Below are 25,891 nucleotides of genomic sequence, written 5' to 3'. Positions count from 1 at the left end.
TTATTAAAATATTTCAAGTCATCAACCATGTCGATAAACTTATCAACACAATAATTCTTTTACGAAGATCCAACTATTAGACTCTCAACGTAAATTATTAGACCTAGCTTCACCGCATTCATATGTTCTTCGTTATCGGTGAGTGACAGATAGGCTTCTTTCTATTCTTGTTTACTCACACTAACTGCTCTCAGATATGTCTCACTAATACCTTTTCCTGCTTTTACTATTCCGACCTTCGCACAATCGCCACCATCTACCCTAACTGGTCTAAACTTAAGACCCATTATTAATGCAAAATCGAGCTCAGTAAATTTTATCATGGTGCCCTGAACATCAAATGTCAGATCACTAATATGCCTCTACATTAAGCAATGCATGATCTGAGAGTGTGCCATCCACCCATTCGGTGGAAAGTCAAGCAGAATCCAAAACAGTCGTCCCTAAATAATTTCTTTCTATCAGGATTCTTCTTCATATCTTCAATCATGTACTCCTTAAAAAAACTGATGGAGCACTTTGGAGAGACCTGTGCCTTTTTTAAGTCTAGGCATGTGGTCATTTTTGGCTTGTTTCGACCTGCATTCCAATATGGTCGTGGATTGTTCATCAATAATAAGATGGTCTTGCAAATTTTGGACTCGAAATTTAGCATGGGTCATAATTGTAGTACATAGTGGATCGTGGTTATAATACACGAAGGGTCATGGTTATCACAAGTTATAAAGGATCGTGGTTGTCATCCTATACGGGTCGTGGTTGTCATCTGTGTTGGGTCATGGTTGACAGTCATGACCACATAACATATGACCCACGATCCACTATGCCCGTCAACCACGATCCATTGGGCATACCAACCACGATCACGTCCACGATCGTGCATGTCATGTTATACATAACATGGTTGACAATCACGACCACATAACATATGATCCACGATCCACCGTGCCTGTCAACCATGATCCATTAGGAATTCCAACCACGATCCATTAGGAATACCAACCACAATCGCGTCCATGATCGTGGTTGTCATGTTATACGTATTGTGGTTGTCATCACCTTTGGGTCGTGGTTGATAGTCACGACCACATAACATATGATTCGTGATCCACTGTGCCTGTCAACCATGATCCATTGGGCATACTAACCACGATCGCATCCACGATCGTGGTTGCCATGTTATACGTATCGTAGTTGTCATCACCATTAGGTCGTGGTTGATAGTCACGACCCACATAACCTGTGATCCACGATCCACTATCCCTGTTAACCACGATCCACTGGGCATATCAACCATGATCACAACCACGATCGTGGTTGTCATATTATACAGATCGTTGTTGTCATCTACGTTGGGTCATGGTTAACAGCCACGACCCACCTAACATGTGATCCACGATCCCCTATGCTTGTCAACCACAATTCACTAGGCATATCAACCACGATTACAATCAATACCCATTGTACAAGTGAACCGCGATCCACACTGGGTCGTGGTTGACATCCATGATCCATTGAACGTGTGAACCGTTGTGCATATCAATCATGACCTATTTTTAGTGTAAACCACGACCCCTATTAGTAAGCCATCAAACACGATCCACTGATCCTGTTAACCATAACCATTTTTCGATAATCACGATCGATTGTACATGTTAACCGCGTTCCTTTGTGCATATCAACCATGAACCATTGTGAATGTAAACCTCCGCCATACTTTCATTCGAACCATGACCCTCTTTAAGCACTGAGAATAGAGTTTGGCAAAACACATACCTTGCTTTGCCATTTATATGGACTGAGCTGGACTGAACTTATATATGTACTCGCTGAGTGGATATATGTACTCGCTGAGTGGCAGTGGAGGGGCCCAAGGAAGAAGATTAAAAACCAGGAAAATTTAAAGGGAAGTGGGTCCCAGAGAAGAAGCTCTAAATAAGGTTGGTGTTCCGTATGGGGACAAGCGATTTCTTTACATTTATATATCTTCCAACTTCAAACGTTTATAAGTCACATTGATTCACATTTTGTCTGATCCGCTCCATCCATTCTATTTGCAAAATTAAGGAACACAATTTTCCAAAGAATGATCAAAATATTCAAATCTGGTGGACCACAACAGTTCAAACCAATAGGTTCTGTAAAAGCAAATGAATTGTCCTTTTTACTCAGTGTGGGCCCCTAATGGCTCGATGCAGTGTTGGTATTAAACATTTCTAAGGAATCCATTAGCCCTGAACAATTCTAACGGATTAGATCCGATTTATGATGGACCCATAGACTAGAACAAGATGATCGACGATTGGTATTACATGTTAGGAATCGTACGCGAACCTTTTCGCCTTTTCTCGCCATTTTTAATGTACGTACATGCGACACATTATTTCAGTACAAACTAAGATATGTGGGGCCCAGAGTGATCTGTAAGTGCCATCTAACCTAATTATCATATGTAATGTACGTATATAAAGGCATAACATAAAAATAATGTTTATCAGAAGAGTGTACGGCTCACGTAGTTCTCAAAACTTCATAACTATTTATTTTGGTGTGGTCAACTTCATCTGTAAGTAACGTTCATATTTTTAGATAAAGATTAAAACATACTCAAACAACTAATAATCAGTGTAGATTGATAATTTACATCAAATTTATCCCACAACCGAGAGATAGCCATAGCCATATGAGACATACCAGCACAACACAAGAAATCCCTTGCCGACCTTATCTTTTCATCATTATCTCTTTTTATGTGTCAAGGGCATATTGGTCCATAAAATTTAAATACCACGATCCATATAACATGACTACAACAATCCATATATGATGAAAACCACGACCTGTAATAACTGACAACTAGGACCCATCGCACATTACAACCACGACCTATATAACATAACAACCACAATACAAAGTTGTGGGCCAAAGAGTTGGGTCTTGAACACGGCCCGTTAAACATGGGTCATGGTTGTCACAGAATATGGTTCATGGGTTCCAGTGGTTATGGTCGTGGATGTAATGTTATATGAGTCGTGGTGTTCATGTAGAAGGGTCGTGATTGTCAGATGTCATGGGTTGTGATTGTCATTTTACATGAGTTATGGTTTACAGTTGTAATGGATCGTGGTTGTTATCATATTGGATCGTAGTTGACAACCACGACCCTATGTGAAAGCATGACCCATATAACATGGCAACCACGATCCATTTATCATGATAACCATGACCTGTTGTTAAGTACACGATTTCCTCTTTGGGTCGTGGTTCAAATGCACAATGATGCGTGATTATCATCCACATTGGGTCGTGTTTGACATGTTACATGGGTCGTGATTGTCATTATATATGGGTCATGGTTGTAATGTTGTATAAGTCGTGGTTGTCACGATACATGGACCCTGAATGTAATGATATAATATGGGTCGTGATTATCATTATATATGGCTCATGGTTGTAATGTTGAATAGGTTGTGGTTGTCATCAAGCATTGATCGTAGTTGTCAGTTGATAAGGGTTCGTGGTTGTCATGTTATACGGGTCGTGGTGTTTTGTTGCTTGGGTTGTGGTGGACATGATACATGGGTCGTGGTTCACAGTTGTAATGAATCGTGGTTGTCATCCATATTAGATCGTCGTTGACAACCATGACCCTGTGTGAAAGCACGACCCATATAACATGACAACCACGATCCATATATCATGATAACCACGACCCGTTGTTAAGTACACGATTTTCTCTTTGGTTCGTGGTTCAAATGCACAACGGTTCGTGATTATCATCCACATTGGGTCATGGTTAACATGTAGAATAGTTCATGAATCAATAAATATATTATAGTTCACAAGGCCAAAATGCTCATTGGTGTGATTAGATTACATTATCACAAACAATATAAAAAAAAAATAAAGTAATATAAGTCATCATTAGCCTCAGCCTGTAGGGACGAAAGTGCATCGACGCCGATTGTGACCTATTCGTTTGCATCTCGAGCATCTAGGTATTAGCCTATCTTCTCCCTGGGATGTAATTCGAACCTTTTTCGGTCTTTCAGTAGATATTCTCATTTCTGGAGGCTTCATATTCTTACATAAAACCTTCACTTCGTCTGGAATGTTCCATTGTGTCTTGTCAAGCACTAGGTAAACTGACTCATGGTATATTTTATAATATATTTTATTAAAGTAGAATGGAGAGAAGTATCTGTACATATCAAGGTAATACTTATCACAGGCCGTTACCACATGTACACAAGGTAGCAATATTGAACCAAACTCATCGCACGTATACTTCATTCCACTTAGTTCATTACATCGGTCATTCCCCATGCTGTCACTTGGAACTCATCCACTGAAATCGTGATACATTGTGTCTTTCGCACTTCCGAGTGATAAAGTTCAGTCAATCTTTTTTCTGCCCAAGGAGTCAAAATTCCCTTATAAGCTCAGGCCTTATCTCGTCGATGGAGGAAGAAGTCTTGGATTTTACTCCTTATTGATTCAAGAAATTTTATGACAGGGTATTCTCGTGCATATATGAATAATGTGTTCAAGCTTTCAATGATGTTGGTTGTTACAATGTTATACCTCATGTTAGGAAAGAAAATGGATGCCTACATTTCTTTTTCTATACCATTAAGGAACTGATATGTTGTGGGATTCAACATATGAACGCATCGCATCATCTCCCAAAATGTGGATGTCCGGTATGTCTTAACAGCACCCCAAAAGTATTCCCTTAAAGAATCATTTGAACATGCCTTCTTCATATTTTCAAGAATATGATAAGCACAATATCCATAGATCACATATGGAAAAATGTTAGGGACTTCACTGACCAACCTTTTGTGACGATCTGACACTATAACTAGTCTTGAAAGAATCCTGATTGCTTTGGGTAAATTCCCAAGGAACCACCTCCAGTTACTATTGTTCTTGGATTCTCTGATCCCGTATGCCACAAAGAGGATGTGATTATTTCCATCCAATGCAGTAGCCATAAAAAGAACACCCTTGTATCTTCCTGTTAAATGTGTCGCATCAACACACAAGACCCTCCGAATATGCAAATGTAGGCTTCTGATGCACTGTCCAATTGGAATAAAGCATCTTTTAAAACTATTTGTTTCATCATTTACCTGTAACTTCATCACGGTTCCTAAATTGGCATTTCTCAACTTGTGAAGATAGGCTAGAAGCTTATTATAAGAACCCTTGTAAGATCCCAAGACTTGTTCCGTTACAATCTCTTTACCTTTCCATGATTTCTTATAGCTGATTTCAACCCCGTACATCTCACTCATTCGATATGAATTTCTTTTGGCGTGCAAGTTAGTCCCAAACTCATACGACCAATACTAAATTCATTACTTATCAAACTGGTGGCTTGGTGATGATCTCTTCCCTTCCTCTTCGAGGTTACTATATCATGACCGTTATCCACGATCGTTGAGTCAGAGTGGCGTATCGCCTCAAACGACATGCTACATGTATGCTTCGAGTTGTAAGTCTTCATCTTGAACATCCCTATGCCGTCCAACTTTGAAGCATGCATCCTCCAACTATAATTTTTTATAATGCACCCAATTGTATATCTTAGCTTGTTAGACTTCAAGACCTTACACTGGAATTTGTGGTGCATCGCATATTTATATAGAAAATATTGTAATCGGCCTTTATCCTTGAACACTTTCTCAACAGATATTTCGATTGGATCTTCCACAAATTCTGGATATCCTTGATGATCTGAATTGACAAAAGTTTCATCAGATGGAGTAAAGATAGTATGCAATGTCTAGGAATATCTCTATTTTCTTCATACACTGGTATAGGTAAATTTAAGTTCATAGGCTGCAGATTGACCTTCACGGATGGATCAAAAGACACATAATTGACGGATGGGATTTGGAGTTGCAGTAGTCAACTGTTCCTTGAAATTGATCATTACTTAAAGGGCCGCATATATCGCAATTGTCGAGTCCTCAATAATGATATTGATCATTACTTGATGGGCCAGGTATATCATAGTCATCATTCCTTAGATCATGATGTGTATCGTTACATGAAGGGCCGCTGTATCACAATCATCGAGTCCTTGATCGTGATATCTATCATTACTTGAAGGGACAGGTATATCAGAATCATCAACTATCTGATCATTGTTTGGAGGCAGTAAATGAAGAGGAGATAGGTTCGAATGTAAAATATAATCTATGCTATTATCCTCAACGAGAGGACAACGCCTCACTTTCTCTACATACAATGGAATTTGTATTGGAGGAATCTGTCCACAAAATAACATATATGCTTCGAGATCTTAATCGTCTTTGATTCTATGTAGACGAAAGAATCTATATAGTGCATCACCGTACACAACTTTAATTATCAAATTGAATTCATCCGATGCAATCTTCGTAATTTGATGCATTTTATCTAGGAGCTGCCATATGTAATATCATCACTCACAACAAATCCTTTTGAGTTTCCACCACCATAGGTAAACATTCCCTTGTCATATACACTCTCTCCATCATAATAACATAATATAGGCCTACGACTCATATTCTTCTAATATTGGTTAATCTGCAAAAAAAATGAATGGGTACAAGTTGTCAGAAATGAAGGATATTGGTTGCCATCTATAAAAGATCATGGTTATCATCCACATTGGATCGTGGTTGTTATCCACACTGGGTCGTGGTTGACGACCACGACCCACTATGGACGACAACCATGAACCACTCGAAGGGTCATGGTTTTCAACCAAAATGGGTCGTGGTTGGTGAACCATGACCCGTTGTGGATGACAACAAGGCAACAAGGACTAATTGTTCGTAATAACCAAGACTACTATGGATGATAACCATAAACCACTTAAAGGGTCGTAGTTATAACGAACAAAGGGTCGTGGTTGTCATCCACAGTGAGTCGTGGTACTTGTGTGAATGACAATCATGATCCACTGAAAGGGTTGTGGATATGTAACGCCCTGAAATTCGGGGGTCGAGTATAACTCAGCTCCCGAGTTTCAAAACATCACTTATGCAACATATTTGATGATGGATGTATGTTGTCTGTATGAATACATAAAACATGGAATAGATTAAGCCAAATAGCAAATATAATTCAAGGATAAGTGAAGAACGCAAGTGGAGGACTTAAAGAAATATATGTGTACATGTGCAAATCCCTGAAATACATATACATACCAGGTCGTAATACAAGTGTTACTATCAAAATTACAAGTATCAAGTTATATCATTTAATTCTCAAAAGACATCCCAGAATCCCGCGCATCAGAACTAGGCTCACTAGAACCCGTCTGAAAACTGCATAAAAGAGAAAGCGGCCTCATCATCCTCGATCTCTGGCTCTGCCTCAGAGGTTGCATCAACATCTGCAACATTAGCAACTAAGACAGAGTCTGGTGGGTGTCTAACACTACCCCAGAACGTGGGAGTGAATGATCAACTCAGTGGAACAATATAACAAAGGTTAACATGTTATCAGTTCAATCAAGCAGTAATGATAAAGCAGAACAATCAAACACATCCTAAGTACTCTTGTTAATGCAAGGATGTATGCAGAATGATGCGTGCCCTCGCGTGTACACCCTCAGCATCTTCATCTTACGTTACGCATGACATCGCCTCAAAGTGCGCCACGTCTACAAAGCACATGCAAATGCGGTGCATGAACATGATTACCAAGTTGTTATTAGTCCTTTTCATACAGCAGGATTGGGAAGATAAGGTACCTTCCTCATATCACCATCCAAACAGTGATCCATTCTAGGGTCGTCAGTCCTAGACATCTCATACGATCATATGGTTTCAGGTCATTGCAAAGGGCTCGTCACCAATCAATGCACACCTATCATACCTTCATTACTACACTAAGCCTCGTCACCTCAATGCGGTATCCAGGTATGCTCGAGGTCACTACAAAGGGCTCGTCACCAATCATTGTAGGCCGACAGCATGAATATAGTGTCCCATACCACCATAATCGGCTCACGAGTTTGGTTGCTCACTAGTCACTACAGGGAGGCTCGTCACCCCAGCGTAGGCCGACAGCTCGACTACGGTGTCCCATACCACCATGTCTGGCTCATGAGTCTTAGTGGATCAAGGTACCATGGTTATCAGGATTTCATTAGTAAGTTCGGTACCCTAGATTCAAACAGTAGCGTCCATACATGGTGAACATACATCGGACAATCGGGTTACTTGACGAACTCGACCAGTATGAGCGCACGTTGGGTTGAACGACATAGAGTGCGCAAACACTCCACGTGGCCAAACCATTGCCGACAACTCTAATACGACTCGGGTTCGTCTAATCTGAAAAGGCCTAGCTATATGTCCTAGAGGGGGGGGGGTGAATAGGACAATGCCAAATAAAACTTATAACAGCGAAATTAAAAAGAATATGATAGCCAAAATAAATCACAATGCAAGAAAGTAAAATAACCTCAAAATTCAGATCTTGAGAGGTTGATACCAATGTTGTTCTAAGGACAACCTTACACCAAAAACCAGAGTTTATGGTAGGACAACCTTATTTCTAGAAAGATCTTTGTATCAAATCTCAAACCGAAGAGGAATACAAAAATAAATACGAACTGAATTAAAATAAATTGTAATCACAAATGTATTGTTCTAGGGACAGCCATACACCATAAAAATGGCAGGGCAACCTTGCTGGAACAACTTTTAAAGGAAATTGAATATCAAGCTGATAAAGGAATAGTAGAAAATAAATTTTAAACTATTACAAAATTCTCACAATGCTTGAATTAAATGATTACAACATTCACCACCATACATACATCCCATAAAAGAATAATTAAAGATCAGAAGTATAAATCATTCAACCACAACACAAGGGATTATAGTGGTTCGCCTGTGTGTTCACCAACTGTTAAACAACAGCCACACTGATTGCTACTCCACTCCTAATATCCTCACACAGGGGATATTAGCGTTCACTAACAAAATAGGTTTTCCCAGGTTCACCCAAAACCTTTACAATTGTGTCTTTATCTGTGGGCTTACACAATTAAAAAACCCCACTTCTGAGTTTTCCTGGCTCTCCTCAGATAACCAATACAACAAGATTTTTCTGGCAAATCTTGAAAGAAACCAAAACAGAAAGAAATTTACAATTAAATGTAAAATACCTGATTATCTCCTTCGTTGTAGTAGCCCGGTAGAACCAAATCAGAGTAGATGATTGAATGTCCAAGTTCAATGTCCAGTACTCAATTACAATGGTTATAATTCTAATAGATTTTAAATTAAACCAAATAGGGCTTGCCTTAATTGATTTTGATTCCAAATAAAGGGAATAACAATTCCTCTTATCAAATTAGATTGGAATAGCAGAAACAAAATCAATTAAATAAAGCTAAGGAAAGAGAATATTAAATAAGCACACTTAGCTTAGATGGAGCACAGAATTATCTCTCAGAAGTTCGACGAAGATAGGCTTGAATGGATTAATTAATTCGATGATTTCTTCTGAGATTCGTGCACTATTTATAGGTGAGCAGATCTCGTCTTCGACTGGTCTAGGGAGCTCTTCGACTAGTCGAAGCAATAACAGATATTTGAAAAATCAGGCGCGATAAGCTTTGACCGTTCTACGACTGGTCGAAGGTCTCCTTCGACTGGTCGTAGCTCACCTTCGACTGGTCGAAGAACCTGAAAAATATCGCTGAATTTTGAGTTGAAGTTTTTCGACTGGTCGAAGATGCAGTCGACACTGTTCCTTCGACTGGTCGAACAGATTCCTGGACTAGTCGAAGCCTAACAGATTTTATCCGAAATTTGTAACAAACTCACGACTGATCAAGAAATTTCTTAGACTGGTCGAAGCAACTCTAGGACTAGTCGAAGAAGGCCTAAGACTAGTCGAAGAACAGACCAAACTTATGTAAAATAAACATTCGATTTATGTATCCAAAGTGACCTACTTCTAAGGTCAACCTAAGGTCAGTCAAACCTCAACCATGAAGTAAGGACATTGAAACATTAGGAACTAGTGGCCTTGAAGTATGAGCCTTGAAGTCTTGATGTAGATCAATCTTGAAATCTTGATGTAGCTCAATCTTGAAAGTGTCTTGAGTTCTTTACAAACTGCCTTGTACTCTTCTTGAAGTCTTGCATTCAAGATTGATCCTTGTACTTATGAGCTTTGCTTGTTGTGAGCTTAGATTGTTTATGAATGTTGATCCTTGAGAAAGCTTCACTTATGCAAGTTATATATAACAGTGATTTTGGCACCACAAATTTGACAACAGACAGGGATATAAACTATAGCACTTACAATCTCCCCCTTTGTCAAATTAGTGACAAAACACATAACCAAGATAAACATAAAGTAAAACAACTGGTTAAAGAGTTATGAACCAGGTCATATAAACTGGCTTACCTGCAAATCAATATTCAATATTCAACATTCAACATTCAACCAGTTTCATTCAACTAGTTCAAACATACTCCCCCTGAGTAACATAATCAATGCTACTCCTCTCACAATCACATCGTTAAGAACAAACCATTCTCCCCCTTTTTGTCACAATATGACAAAGGAAACAACAATAAAGGAGAACTAAATAAAGAGATATATGAGAGTAAACATGAGGAGTTATGAGAGTATAGCAAAACAGTGATAGAGATACTCAGCATAGCTTCACATAGAATAAATATCCAGCATAAAACATAGATAGTATCCAACTCAAAATCAGTCAACCAAGTGCTAAGTTATAAAGTTATTACAGACCAGAAGTCTCATATAAACTAGTCAGAACCAGAACCAGAAGTTGTGAATGTGATTACAATTTATTCCTCATATAAAGTTATTTATCGAGAGGTTTTGTGAAAATGTCAGCTCGTTGATCTTCGGTAGGAATATATTCTAGAGATATAATTTTTTCTTCTACTAATTCCCTTATATAATGAAATCTAATGTCAATGTGCTTACTACGAGAATGCTTATTATGAGAGTAAACATGAGGAGTTATGAGAGTATAGCAAATCTAATGTTCAACAAGGATATCAAGAAATTAAGAAGTTGCAAAAGATTGAGAAGTGGGTTTACTCAAAATCGATTTTTCAAAATCCAAACCCCAAATCTCAATGAAATCCAAAATACAAAGCTTAAAGCTTGAAAAGTAAACAATCTAGACACAAATCTGCAAGAAAAACATGATTGAAACACTAACCTTAAAGAACATGAACAGTGGGTTCGACAAGTCGAAGCTCAGCTCCTTAGAGAGCAAAAAAAACGGAATGAGGAAGAAAACAAAAATCTCCAAATTTTAAGTGATTCTCGAGTTCTACGACTGGTCGTGGATATCTACGACCGGTCTAAGGTCAACTGGTCGAGTATACTCACGACTGGTCGAAGAATGACCAAAAATTCATATTTCTTGCAAATTATACAAAAATTGGAATTCAATCTAGCAAATATATACACTATAATACAAGTAGGCATAAATAATCATTTTAAAATGCACATGGCAAGATCAAATTTCATCTTTTTGAACCTGCTTTTATCGAGAGGTTTTGTGAAAATGTCAGCTCGTTGATCTTCGGTAGGAATATATTCTAGAGATATAACTTTTTCTTCTACTAATTCCCTTATATAATGAAATCTAATGTCAATGTGCTTAGTACGAGAATGTTGAATAGGATTTTTTGAAATATTTATCGCACTGGAATTATCACAATGTAATAACATAGAATCCTGTTTAATTCCATAATCACTTAGCATTCGTTGCATCCAAACAAGCTGTGTACATGCATTACCAGCTGCGATATACTCAGCTTCAGCTGTTGAAAGTGATATAGAATTTTGTTTCTTACTAAACCAGGAAACTAGACAATTTCCAATGTAAAAACAACCACCACTGGTTAATTTTCTATCATCTAGATTACCAGCCCAGTCAGCATTCGAGTACCCAGCTAATTGGACACTGGTCTCATGAGGATACCAGAGACCGAGATTTACAGTACTTGCGACATATCTAATAATTCGCTTGACAGCATTCAAGTGAGATTCTTTTATATCAGATTGATATCTTACGCAAATACCAACACTTAGAGAAATATCAGATCTACTAGCAGTTAAATATAACAAACTACCAATCATACTCCGATAAAGTTTTGAGTCAACATTTTTACCATTAGAGTCTTTTAAGAATTTCAGGGTAGTACTCATAGGAGTATCGAAATTCTTGCCATTCTCAAATCTAAATCTCTTGATTAGATTCAAAGCATACTTAGATTGAGAAATGAATATTCCTTCAGGTTGTTGCTTTACTTGCAATCCAAGGAAATAAGTCAATTCCCCAACCATGCTCATTTCGAACTGTGATTTCATCAAATCTGCAAACTCAGTAATCAAGTCAGTATAAGTTGATCCATAAATGATATCATCAACATAAATCTGCACTATTAAGATATGATTATTATATTTTTTAACAAACAGAGTTTTATCAACAGATCCCATTTGAAAATTATGACTTAAAAGAAATTTCGTTAGTTTCTCATACCATGCCCTAAGTGCTTGTTTTAATCCATAAAGTGTCTTTTTAAGCCGATATACATAATCAGTATTTTTGGAATCTTCAAAACCCATTGGCTGTTCAACATAGACTTCTTCATGTAAATCGCCATTTAGAAAAGCACTTTTCACATCCATCTGATAGATCTTTATCTTTCTAAAACATGCAATGGATATAAATAGTCTGATAGATTCAAGACGTGCTACTGGTGCAAAAGTTTCATCGAAATCAATCCCTTCAATTTGAGTATAACCTTGTACCACTAGTCTAGCGTTGTTTCTAATTATATTTCCACACTCGTCAGACTTATTTTTGAAAATCCATTTTGTTCCAATGATGTGTTTATCTTTAGGTCTTGTTACGAGATACCAAACATCATTTCTTACGAATTGGTTGAGTTCTTCTTGCATCGCAACAATCCAGTTCTCATCAGTAAGAGCTTCTTTTACATTAGATGGTTCTATTTGGGATGTAAAACATACATAATTACATATATCCTCAAGTTGTTTATGGGTGCGAACACCGGTGAGAGGGTTTCCAAGAATTTGTGTGGTTGGATGATCTTTAACAGTCCTCAACTCAGAATCAGTCTGATTCGATGAAGTATCGGGTTTATCAATGATTCGTACTTCATCATTATCTGAATTAGAAATTGGCGTGTTTAAGTGATCATCAATGACAACATTAATGGATTCTTGAATCACACCAGTCCTTTTGTTCAAAACTCTATAAGCTCGACTGTTTAAGGAATATCCTAGAAAAATACCTTCATCACTCTTCGTATCGAATTTTTCCAAATTTTCACGATCACGTAAAATATAGCACTCGCTGCCAAAAACTCGAAAGTATTTAACAGTAGGTTTTTTATTGAACCATAATTCGTGAGCCATTTTATTATTATCTTTGCTAATGAAGACTCGGTTAATAATATAGCAAGCTGTGTTGACTGCTTCAGTCCAAAGATTTTTAGAGAGCTTCATGCTATTCAACATGACATTAGCCATTTCTTGAAGCACCCTATTCTTTCTTTCTAAAATTCCATTTTGTTGTGGAGTTTTAGGAGCAGAGAATTCATGTAATATTCCTTGGTCGGTACAGAACTTCTCAAAATTGCTATTCTCAAATTCAGATCCATGATCACTACGAATTTTACTGATTTGAGAAGATTTTTCAGTTTGAATCCTTTTGAAAACTTTTCTTACTTCTTCAAAGGTTTCAGATTTATCCCTTAAGAAGACTAGCCAAGTGAATCTGGTAAAGTCATCAACTATTACCAGGATATACTTTTTCCCACCACGACTTTCTGTTCTGGTAGGTGCTATCAGATCCACGTGGAGAACTTCGAGTGGTCTTGATGTGGCATTTGAATTCACCTTTTTGTGTGAGTTCTTTGTTTGTTTGCCTATCTGGCACTCACCACATATTTTGGCTAATTTCTGAAGTTTGGGTAAACCTCTTATAAGTTCTCGTTTGCTCAATCTATATAAATTTCAATAATGTACATGTCCAAGACGTTTGTGCCATAAATCAGTCTCGTCTGTATGGACCATGTAACATGTTTGATTAGATGAGCTGGATTCGCTAATAATATAACAATTTTCAGACGTTCTACGTCCAGTTAATATTACAGAACCCTTATTGTTTAGTATCTCACAGCTTTGATTAGAAAACCGAACATTATGGTTATTATCACATATTTGAGATATGCTAAGCAAGTTATGTTTTAAGCCTTCAACATATAAAACATTTTTAAACACAGGAAGATTAAAAAGTTGAACCATACCTTGGCCTATAATCTTGCAGTTGCTACCATCACCAAATGTGACTGATCCATCAGTCATATCTTTCAGATCCGTGAATAAAGCTTTGTCACCTGTCATATGCCTGGAGCATCCACTGTCTAGGTACCACTTTGAATGACATGTTGCTTTGAAAGCAGTGTGAGCAACCAAGCAGGTAACTTTAGGAAGCCATTTCATAACTGTTTTGGGTTTAGGAACATAGTTGGTCTTCTTTTGTGTATATTTGTAGGAATGACCTATAGAGTTAGGTTTTAAGAACTCCTTGAGTAAATCAACTATCTTTTCAGCTAGTGGATTTCGTTTCTGATTAAAGTTAACATGGCTGCCTCTAGGTTTTTGAAAAGTTTTTGAATTTCTAGAAACATATTGATAAGTACTTTTCCCTTTTGAGTTTGAGGACTCTCCTTTAACAAACATAGGAGGAGTATACTTTTGTTTAGGAGGTAGATTTTTATCATAGCCCAACCTGGATCGATCGCCACATTTTCTTGATCCTGATAACAATTTTTCTAACTTTGGATCACCTTGGGCATATTTCCATGTGTCCTTTAGACTCAGAAGAGAAGATACTTCAGTTTTAAGTTTCTCAATTTCAGATTTTAAATCAATAATTAGGGAGTTTTTGAATTCCAAACCGCATTTTGATTTTTCAAAACAATCTAAAATTTGTGATTTTTCTAAGACAAGTGATTCAAAACATTTTTTGAGTTTAGAAAACTTTTCTTTTTGAAGTTTAAGTTTAAGTTTGACAGCAATTTTACAACTTTCCTTATATAGGGCATTGTAAGCGTCTTGAAGATCATTTTCATTTTCACATTCACTACTCAGATTTTCTTCACTTGTTGAGTCATTATCTGAAAATGTGAATTTGGCTAGAGTCATAAGAGCTTTAACCTCATTGCCCGACTCAGTTTCAGAATCTTCTGATTCAGAAGAACCTTCAGAATCAGATGATTCATCCCATGTAGCCAACATACCCTTCTTCTTGAGTTTGTCCCTTTTAGGACATCTATTTGCTAAGTGCCCATATTCTTGACAGTTGTAACATTGACTATCTTTCAAAGATTTTTGAGATTTGGGTCTAAACTTCTTTTTATCATTTGATTTTTGAAAATCAACCCTTTTCTTGCTTTTGAAAATCTTGTAAAATTTCATAGCTAAAAAAGCCATATCATCTTCTGAATCAGAATTTTCTTCTGAATTACATTTAGAAGATTTTAGTGCGATAGATTTACCTTTAGGAGCTTTAAAGTTTAACTCGTAGGTTTGTAGAGAACCAACTAGTTCTTCTACCCTCATATTATCCGTATCACGAAGTTCCTGGATCGCGGTTACTTTAGAATTGAACCGTTCAGGAAGTGAGCGTAATATTTTTGTACATACTTTACTTTCTGGGATTTTATCGCCAAGACCCTACATTGAGTTTACAATGTCATTCAATCTAGTGTAAAAGTCCATAAACATTTCATTTTCCTCCATATGAATTTCTTCAAATCTGGTTGTGAGGAGTTGGACTTTAGATTTTTTTACAATTGTAGTACCCTCGCGTGTCATTTCTAATATATCCCAAGCTTGCTTTGCAATATCACAGGAAATGATTCTTTTGAACTCATCCGGTAATAGTGCACAAGTAATTGCATTTAGTGCTTTAGCATTTGCACTACTCTCACTTTTCTGAAGAGTGGTCCATTGGTAATATGGTGTGACTTTCATAGATTTTGAACCATCAACCCCAGTAACTTCCATGATAGGAGGTTTCCATTCAGTTGTTGTGGCTTGCCACACACTCTCATCCATTGATCTGAGGAAGATCCTCATTCTAGCTTTCCAATAGGTATAGTTGGAGCCATCAAAGGGTGGAGGCCTAGTGACTGAAACCTAGTGACTGAAAGGCTATCAAAATTTGACATCTTAAATAGCTTAAATCGTTAGCTAAGGAATTAAATCCAAGAATTAAAAAAAAAAAAAGAGCTATTAGGCTCTGATACCACTTGAAAAGGCCTAGCTATATGTTCTAGAGGGGGGGTGAATAGGACAATGCCAAATAAAACTTATAACAGCGGAATTAAAAAGAATATGATAGCCAAAATAAATCACAATGCAAGAAAGTAAAATAACCTCAAAATTCAGATCTTGAGAGGTTGATACAAATGTTGTTCTAAGGATAACCTTACACCAAAAACCAGAGTTTATGGTAGGACAACCTTATTTCTAGAAAGATCTTTGTATCAAATCTCAAACCGAAGAGGAATACAGAATAAAATACAAATTGAATTAAAATAAATTGTAATCACAAATGTATTGTTCTAGGGACAACCATACACCATAAAAATAGCAGGGCAACCTTGCTGGAACAACTTTTAAAGGAAATTGAATATCAAGCTGATAAAGGAATAGCAGAAAATAAATTCTAAACTATTACAAAATTCTCACAATGCTTGAATTAAATGATTACAACATTCACCACCATACATACATCCCACAAAAGAATAATTAAAGATCAGAAGTATAAATCATTCAACCACAACACAAGGGATTATAGTGGTTCGCTTGTGTGTTCACCAACTGTTAAACAACAGCCACACAGAATGCTACTCCACTCCTAATATCCTCACATAGTGGATATTAGCGTTCACTAACAAAATAGGTTTTCCCAGGTTCACCTAAAACCTTTACAATTATGTCTTTATTTGTGGGCCTACACAATTAAAAAAACCCCACTTCTGAGTTTTCCTGGCTCTCCTCATATAACCAATACAATAAGATTTTTCTGGCAAATCTTGAAAGAAACCAAAACAGAAAGGAATTTACAATTAAATGTAAAATACCTGATTATCTCCTTCGTTGTAGCAGCTCGGTAGAACCAAATCAAAGTAGATGATTGAATGTCCAAGTTCAATGTCCAGTACTCAATTACAATGGTTCTAATTCTAATAAATTTTAAATTAAACCAAATAGGGCTTGCCTTAATTGATTTTGATTCCAAAGAAAAGGAATAACAATTCCTCTTATCAAATTAGATTGGAATAGCAGAAACAAAATCAATTAAATAAAGCTAAGGAAAGAGAATATTAAATAAGCACACTTAGCTTAGATGGAGCACAGAATTATCTCTCAGAAGTTCGACGAAGATAGGCTTGAATGGATTAATTAATTCGATGATTTCTTCTGAGATTCGTGCACTATTTATAGGTGAGCAGATCGCGTCTTCGACTGGTCTAGGGAGCTCTTCGACTAGTCGAAGCCATAACAAATATTTGAAAAATCAGGCACGATAAGCTTTGACCGTTCTACGACTGGTCGAAGGTCTCCTTCGACTGGTCGAAGAACTTGAAAAATATCGCTGAATTTTGAGTCGAGGTTTTTCGACTAGTCGAAGATGCAGTCGACACTGTTTCTTCGACTGGTCGAACAGATTCCTGGACTAGTCGAAGCCTAACAGATTTTATCCGAAATTTGTAACAAACTCACGACTGATCGAGGAATTTCTTAGACTGGTCGAAGCAACTCTAGGACTAGTCAAAGAAGGCCTAAGACTAGTAGAAGAACAGACCAAACTTATGTAAAATAAACATTCGATTTATGTATCCAAAGTGACCTACTTCTAAGGTCAACCTAAGGTCAGTCAAACCTCAACCATGAAGTAAGGACATTGAAACATTAGGAACTAGTGACCTTGAAGTATGAGCCTTGAAGTCTTGATGTAGATCAATCTTGAAATCTTGATGTAGCTCAATCTTGAAAGTATCTTGAGTTCTTTACAAACTGCCTTATACTCTTCTTGAAGTCTTGCATTCAAGATTGATCCTTGTACTTGTGAGCTTTTCTTGTTGTGAGCTTAGCTTGTTTATGAATGTTGATCCTTGAGAGAGCTTTACTTATGCAAGTTATATATAACAGTGATTTTGGCACCACAAATTTGACAACAAATAGGGATATAAACTATAGCACTTACATAATCACGTCCTACGTGGTGAAAGCAACCTCAACCACGAACTTAAGGCCGATTACCGATTTTCTAGACTAACTCATAGTCTCACACACATTCCACTATAACAGATATTCATATCTACAATTTAGAATAGTAATGGAACAACAACCCAAATCATATGGTATGGAAGCATTTGAAGAATATCAACTGAACATGGATTTACACACAAATAATGCTAGAAGTTAAACAACAAAGAATGTAACTTGCATGGAGGAAAACATACACACTAATAGGAGTATTGAGAATTGCTTCTCAACGTCCGCAATTAGGTTAATAAGTAGCACTTTAGATCATTCAAACATTTCTACAAACACTTAGAATACATAATACAATATACATAACGTATGTTGAAATACACACATTTGAACAATTCCTTTTGCCAAGGAGTTGTCACACATACATCTAGCATACATACACGATAAATAATGATGGCAAACACATGTGCATATTTTATACGTATACGGTACTTCCTACATATACATAGAATACACAAAGCTCAATATAACACATGCATATCAGAAACACAAAATAAACATAGCATTTGGCATGTGAAATCTCATCCATAGCAAGAATAAACCATTAGCTAACATTGAAAGCCTTAAAAACCATAACCTATACGATTAAAGTCCGCACCTTAACTAGAAATGGAACACCGAACTGATTCAGACGATATGTCTTTGTCAACGGCGACAGGATAACCTAAAGAAAGAGTAGAAATGAGCTACAACAACATAAGGACTATTCTAAGCTCTAAAACAGATTAGGGTTAGGTTAACTTACCCAAAGATGAACTCAGAATCGCTGGAATAACAATTCTAAAGTGATGGTTTAAGGATGAAGAAGAACAGGAAAGAATCCAAGATGATTCACCAACTTCTCTCTCACTTTCTCTCTCTTTTCCTCTCTCTTTCTTAGCTAGGGTTAGGAAATTCGTATGGAAAAGAGAGCTAGGGTTTTAAGGTCTATATATAGGCCTAACATTGATGAAAATAACCCTAGGGCCAAGGTATACTTAGGGTATAACCAAAACAGGCCTCTCTCGATCCAACGAAGCACTTCCGGTGGGCCTATTACCACGAAAGGTCGGACTTAAGCTCACTGACCATGGATCTAGGTCAAGCTGAGTTTTTGTACCGACCGGATCTTCAGATCAGCCGTGGCGGACCACACTCAATACAACGGTCACCGAATCTCGATCAGGTCCACAAGCACAAGGATATGCCTGGGCCACCTTCCCTGATCCGAGGGTGAAATTGGGTCAAAATCCAACGGTCAGATTGCTTAAAATCGTCGTGTAAGCGACACGACACAGATTTCATAAAATCACATTTAATATCTCACCGTTCTCACACTCTTCATTCTGGACTCCATCAAATCAACCCAGAACATCATCTGAACTTAATTTTTGAGGTGATGGCCAAGTCCAACATGGTGACCACAACTGCCTAAGATCATCGCTATCAGACTTTCGACGCGCGGTCCAGGTCCGATCTAGAACTTCTAAAAATTCCCAAGAACAACTGGATTTAGCGTTGAATCCCAGATTTCAGAGTAACCTAGCGCCAACTATTCTACAGATTTTGAGTCATGCAGATCCAATTTAAAGTGATTGATGTAAATTTCACAAGCAATCGAGTTTAGCGCTAATTACCCCAAAAGCTTCCAAGGAAAATAGAGGTAGTACTCGGGTCTTGGCACAAAATTTTCAGGGTCATTACAGGATATGGCGAACAATGGGTCGTAGTTATCATCCAAAATATATCGTGGTTGGGAACCACCACCCAGTGTGTATGACAACCACGACCCTATCTTGTGATCTCGTGGTTCACATGCATACTGGATTGTGGTTGTCATACACACTGGGTCGTGCTTGTTGACCACGACCTACTCTAAATGGAACCACGATCCATTGATCAAAAAGGCCTTGGTCCATGTCACATTCTAGGCATTATTCAAAACAGGTAACTTCTTCTGCACTCTAAAAACATACAACTGCTGATCGAAGGACAAGGGACATTTTCGTCTGAAACATTTTACAAAGGTTGTCAGAAGGCCACCTTCGGAATATTTGAGAGGTAGGACCATGAATCGAGGCCAGTACGAAGGGTCATCATTATGAAGCATACATGGTCCTGGTTGTCATGAAAAATGGGGCGTGGTTCAAATACACTAGGGATTGTGGTTGTCATGTTACATGGGTCGTGGTTATGATGAACAATGGATCGTTGTTGTATCCAACATGGAATGCGGTTGCCAACCATGATCCATATACCATGACAACCACGACCCATGTAACGTGACAACCATGACCCATATCAGCTGACAACCACAACCAGTGTAACATGAAAACCACGACCCATATAACATGACAACCATGATCCATATCAACTGGAAGCCACGATCTATATTCCGTGACAACCACGACCCATATAACCTGATAATGATGATACAAGGTTATGGGCCAAACGAGTTGGGCCTTGCACAGGCCAGTGAAAGGCACGATTCTTATAACATGACAACCATGACCCATATCATCTGCCAGCCACGACCTATGTAACATGATAACCACGACTCATGTGCATGTGAAATGCACGATCCATATAACATGACAACCAAGATCCAATGTGCGTCTGAGTCATGGTTTTGATAACATGAAGGATCGTGGTTGTCTCTGTCAGTGGTCGAGGTTTGAAAACGTAAAGTCGTGGTTTTCTACTATCAATGGTGGAGGTTTGATCAAAGTGTACCTCTACAGTAAGCTCCCTTCATGTGACAACCAAAACCCTCACTTTCTTGACTCTGATCTTCATTTACCTTATAGTAAATGGCTAAAGTAAAATAAAATACCAACCTCGTAGTGGAAGAGGATTTCAGACGAGAGAAATGACAAGGAGAAACAACGCCCTTCTCTGGCAGTTGGTCCCTAGATCTTCACTTTTCTAGAAAAATGAAAGAAGAAGAAGAAGGTCTGTAAAAGGTGAATAAAGGCAACATTCAACCCTTCCCAAGCTCATAAATGCTTTCGTATTCTCGAGAGGAAACGGATTGGCTACTCACCCTGTCACGAGTCATGGGCCCAACCATGATGTATGTGTTTCATCCATTCTGTTCATCTGTTTTTACAGATCATTTTAGGGCTTCATCCCAAAAATGAGAGGGATATAAATCTAAGGTGGACCACAATAGAGGAAAACAGTAGTGATTGGATATCCACCATTAAAATCCTCCTAATGCCCACAATGCTGTTTATTTGACATCCAATCTATTGATTAGGTCTTACAGACACAGATGAAGGGAAAAAACAAAGATCAACTTGATCCAGAACTTCTATGGCCCCCAAAAAGTTTTTAATGGTCTATGACGCTCATTCAACATTGTTTCCTATAATGTGGTCCACTTGAGATTGGGATATACCTCGTTTTTGGACTCATACCATAAAATGATCTGCAAAAATATATGGATGGCATGGATAAAACACATACATGGTGGTGGGGGCCACAAACCATCGAGCACCAGCCATTGGGTAGCAGGGAGAGTAGCCAATCCGTCACTTTCTCGGGGGTTGAAACAGAAGGTAATTTCTACTTCACTTCTGGACCGTATGACTTCTAAATCAAGGACAAGGGTAGTTTTGTCTGAAACAATATCCAAAAGTTGTCAGGCCACTCTTGGGCTATTTAGAATGTTGTAGCTCCGAAGGTAATTTCACCAAAGTCGAGGTCAGTACAGTAAAATTAAATTCCCTAAACATTAGGAAACAAGATACCATTCTGATATAAGGTGGATATATCATTTCGTGGAACCAAGTGCGAAAAAAAATAATTGAAGTATACGTAATACAACATAAGATCAGACGCACAATAGCTCATGGTTGACGCATGCTCCAACATGAACCCAGTAAAGACTTCTCGCTAGAGTAATATTCTTCATATGCTTTCTAAACACATGCCATGATGATACGTGTAAGCAAGATCTGGGATGTTTATCAAATGGGCCAGTTATTTATTTATTTATTTATTTCGAACGGGTAATCATCTTGGCGAAGTCATCGTTCGGGTCAAGCGAATTCTACAGTGGATCAGGAGACATTATTTTTCCAACTGTCCATTTTTCTGGTGATGTTCATAATCGCCACAATTTCGGGCCATATATATGTAGGGGAGCCTGACGAACTGCCCGTATCTTACACAGACACATTGGACGTGTGCCAGATTAGGAATGAGAATCATACTCTTATGACTAAGCACATCCTCCCACACACACACACACACACACACACACACACAGAGAGAGAGAGAGAGAGAGAGAGAGAGAGAGAGAGTGCATAAACAACAGGAAGCCAATGCTCATACAGAATCAAACGAGGGTTGAGTTCATCACCCCACCAATATTCTTCACCTGGATGCCACCACAGTCATAAACGGAGCAAAACGCCTGCAATGACGTCAATGCCAGGAAAAGGTTTGCTGCGATCAGTGTCAGAAACGGCCATGATCGATACACGTACTTCTTCAGCAGCTTCCCAAATATAACCCTCCACCTGGTCGAATAATACTTGTTCACCTCTTCGGTCACCTTATCCAAGTGGGCCACCTTTGTCAGAAACAATGATCGCGTCATCCCATTCCACCGATCGGCAACCTCTTGGTCACTTTTCAAATGGTTGATTACAATCCCCTTTTCTCTTAGTAATTTCACGTCCTCTTCAGTATCGATAATACCATTCATTAGTTCAGCATAACGTGTAAAAATTTGGGCCCGAGATGCCGATGTGGCTTCAAACGCTACTAAATTCCTCAAAACAACCTCCGTATTCTCATCGAATGTGATGCGTGGGAGGTGAATGGTGCCTGAAATATTATCGAACTTTATAGAACTTATGTCACCTTTAGTGGCAGAAAGTCGAATACCGGCAGTCGAGAGCTGGGACACACTTGGGATCATGATCTCCTCCAACAATGGACGCACTGTTGGATTTGGATTGCTCTCGATATCGTGCTGGGTGGCTTGTTTCAGCTCAAAGGTTGCAACTTCATTCACGATGTTTCTTGCAGAGGAAGGCATGCGAATCTTACGGATGATTTTGAATGGAAATTTTAGTATAGATTTCAACAATCTCGATGTGAAGACCCGTCGAAGATGCCGTGAGAGTGGGGAACATATAAGCACTTGCATCCAATAGAAGACTCGCCTGAAAGAATACGGATTTTCTTTGGCCACCGTTTCATCTTCAGCGCGTATTTCTTCTATTTTTGGCACACATACATGATAAAGAAGTTCGAGCAAATGACCCATTTGTAGGATTTCATTTTGACTATGTGGAAAATCACCCACCCTTTTAAAAGGAGAGAGAGATCCACAAAGACCCATTAACATCATGGCTAATGCTTCATTAGGGTTTTCACGTTTGCAATAGCCCATGAGCTGTTTGAGTATAAAAAGTGGGATTTGGTTCTCTAACATGATAATATCCCTAAGGATGGCATTATGGGTCGTGCTCTTTCCAGTGTAATCGATCACTTGGGACATCCTCGAAGAGACCCTAGTGAGATCATCGGCCATTTTATCACCACCGTAGATTTGGAGAAACTCCAATACGAATGAACCATCAACGGCCATCATCCAAGCTAAGGTTTCAGTACTTAGATCGAAATACCGGTCATAGCATGCACGGATCTTGAGATCAAGCTTCGCAAAGTGATCGACGATGCCCTCAATGGTGATGCCTCGGAGATGCTCCTGCAACATTCGAGCTGCGATGAACTTGTACCTTTCCATTTCATAGACTTCGATTCGCCATTGATGGTATGGGCCAATGGCCACATGTTGCGGGATGTAAGCTTCTGGTTTGGTAACCATTAGAGACTTAGAAACGCTGAAAATTGAAACGGGTGTTTCAATATCATCATCACTGCGGTCGTGGTCGTGTTCTTGGGCAAGGGTTTCCCTGATCCGTGTGACCCACCGATGCTGATCAAACGTAGGATGGGAGTCCATTCGTCCTTTAGAGGATACTCGAGCTCAAAGGATGAGAGATTGGAGGAAAAGTAGGTGTTCGGGAAGGAAGGAGATATTCAAGAGGGGGTTTTCTTCTACTTCATTGCAATGCCAGGATGGTTTGGTGGCCATTCATTTGAAAGTTGTGGTGTCACATCCACTGTACACGTGGCATGCCCGCGAACAAACTCGGACGGTCCAAATCATAGGACCACTGTGAATGAAGTGCCCCGTGAAATTCATACTGATGGAAGGATACTAACCACCCAATTGATAGCTACTAAATAGATAAGTAAAGCTAAGTGAATGAGATTCACGTGAAATGATTAAGATGGGAGCGCGGATCCTCTATACGGATGGAAACAGCTTCAGCTGAATCCAATATTGTTATTGGGCCACGTCACTTTAAGTGCGACGTCACTGGTTTATTTTAATATATTAAAAAAATTACATTTCACCAGAAGTCTAACGCCGTTAGATGGTTTCGTTTGGAAATCGGATCGCATACACAGTACATTACGCTCTTGCTCTTACCGGTACTGAGTAAACTCAGTTGGGCCCACCTTGTATGTATGTGGTCCATCGAGGCCGTCCATCTGCTTTTCCATCCAATTCAAGGAGTTGAGCCCAAAATTGAAGTATATCAAAATATCAAGTGGATGATACCACAGTAAAAAGTAGGGATAATGATTTCCACGGTTGAAACCTTGCTTGGCACCACAGTTATGTTTATTTGTCATCTAACCTGTTGATAAGATCGTACAGTCATCCATGAAGAGAAAACTCAAATATAAGCTTGATCCAAAACTTTTGTAGTCCCCAAGAAATTTTCAACGGTAAACGTTCAATTCAACTCTTTCCTATGGTGTGGTCCATTTGAACATTATATATGCTTCATTTTTTTGTCTGACGTCCTCAAATTATCTGGTAAAATTGATGGATGGAGCGGATAAAATACATAAGTCATGGTGGACCCCACAGAGTTTACTCAGTATGCTAGCGCAGTGAGTTACTCACTAAGCAATATGCTTCCTTCCATTCGGGGATCCAGGGCACGGGTTGAGTAGCGAGACTAACTACTAAAGTGATGTCACCTAGTTATGTGGGTCCCACCATGATGTATGTTTTGTATCCACACCGTCCATCCATTTGGAGAGATCATTTTAAGGCATGAGCCAAAGAATGAATCAAATCCAAAACTTGAATGGACCCCATCACAGAAAATAGTGGAGAGAGTCATGCCCACCATTAAAAGCTTCCAAGGGTCACAAAAGTTTTCAATCAAGCTGATATTTGTGTTTTCCGTTCTTTAATGTCTGTGTTAACTTATGAATAGGTTTGATCTCAAATAAAAATCACGATGGACCTTAGGAAGGCTTCAACTATGGACATCACTCTCCTCACTGTTTTATGTGGTGGGGTCCACTCTAGCTTTGGATCTGCCTCATTCATTTGATCATGCCCTACAATGATCTCTCCAAATGGATGGACAGTGTGGATACAACACATACATCATGGTGGGCCCCACATAAT

The 25,891-nt window shown here is 38.5% G+C and overlaps 1 protein-coding gene across 1 annotated transcript; it reads right to left on the bottom strand.

The window, feature by feature from the left end:
- Nucleotides 1-22,717: 22,717 nt before the first annotated feature.
- Nucleotides 22,718-24,358, bottom strand: LOC131217544 (putative UPF0481 protein At3g02645). Its single transcript, XM_058212480.1, has one exon. The coding sequence runs from the start codon at nucleotides 24,356-24,358 to the stop codon at nucleotides 22,718-22,720; it is 1,641 nt and encodes a 546-aa protein (XP_058068463.1).
- Nucleotides 24,359-25,891: the final 1,533 nt, after the last annotated feature.

The sequence above is a fragment of the Magnolia sinica genome, chromosome 10 (assembly GCF_029962835.1).
Source record: "Magnolia sinica isolate HGM2019 chromosome 10, MsV1, whole genome shotgun sequence".
NCBI classification, from domain to species: domain Eukaryota; kingdom Viridiplantae; phylum Streptophyta; class Magnoliopsida; order Magnoliales; family Magnoliaceae; genus Magnolia; species Magnolia sinica.
The sequence above is the reverse complement of the archived record's forward strand: the minus strand, read 5'-3'. Positions and strand labels throughout refer to the sequence as shown.

Excerpts from the sequence above, each read along its gene's own strand:
- LOC131217544 (XM_058212480.1), bottom strand. The coding sequence starts at position 24,358 with ATGGACTCCCATCCTACGTTTGATCAGCATCGGTGGGTCACACGGATC.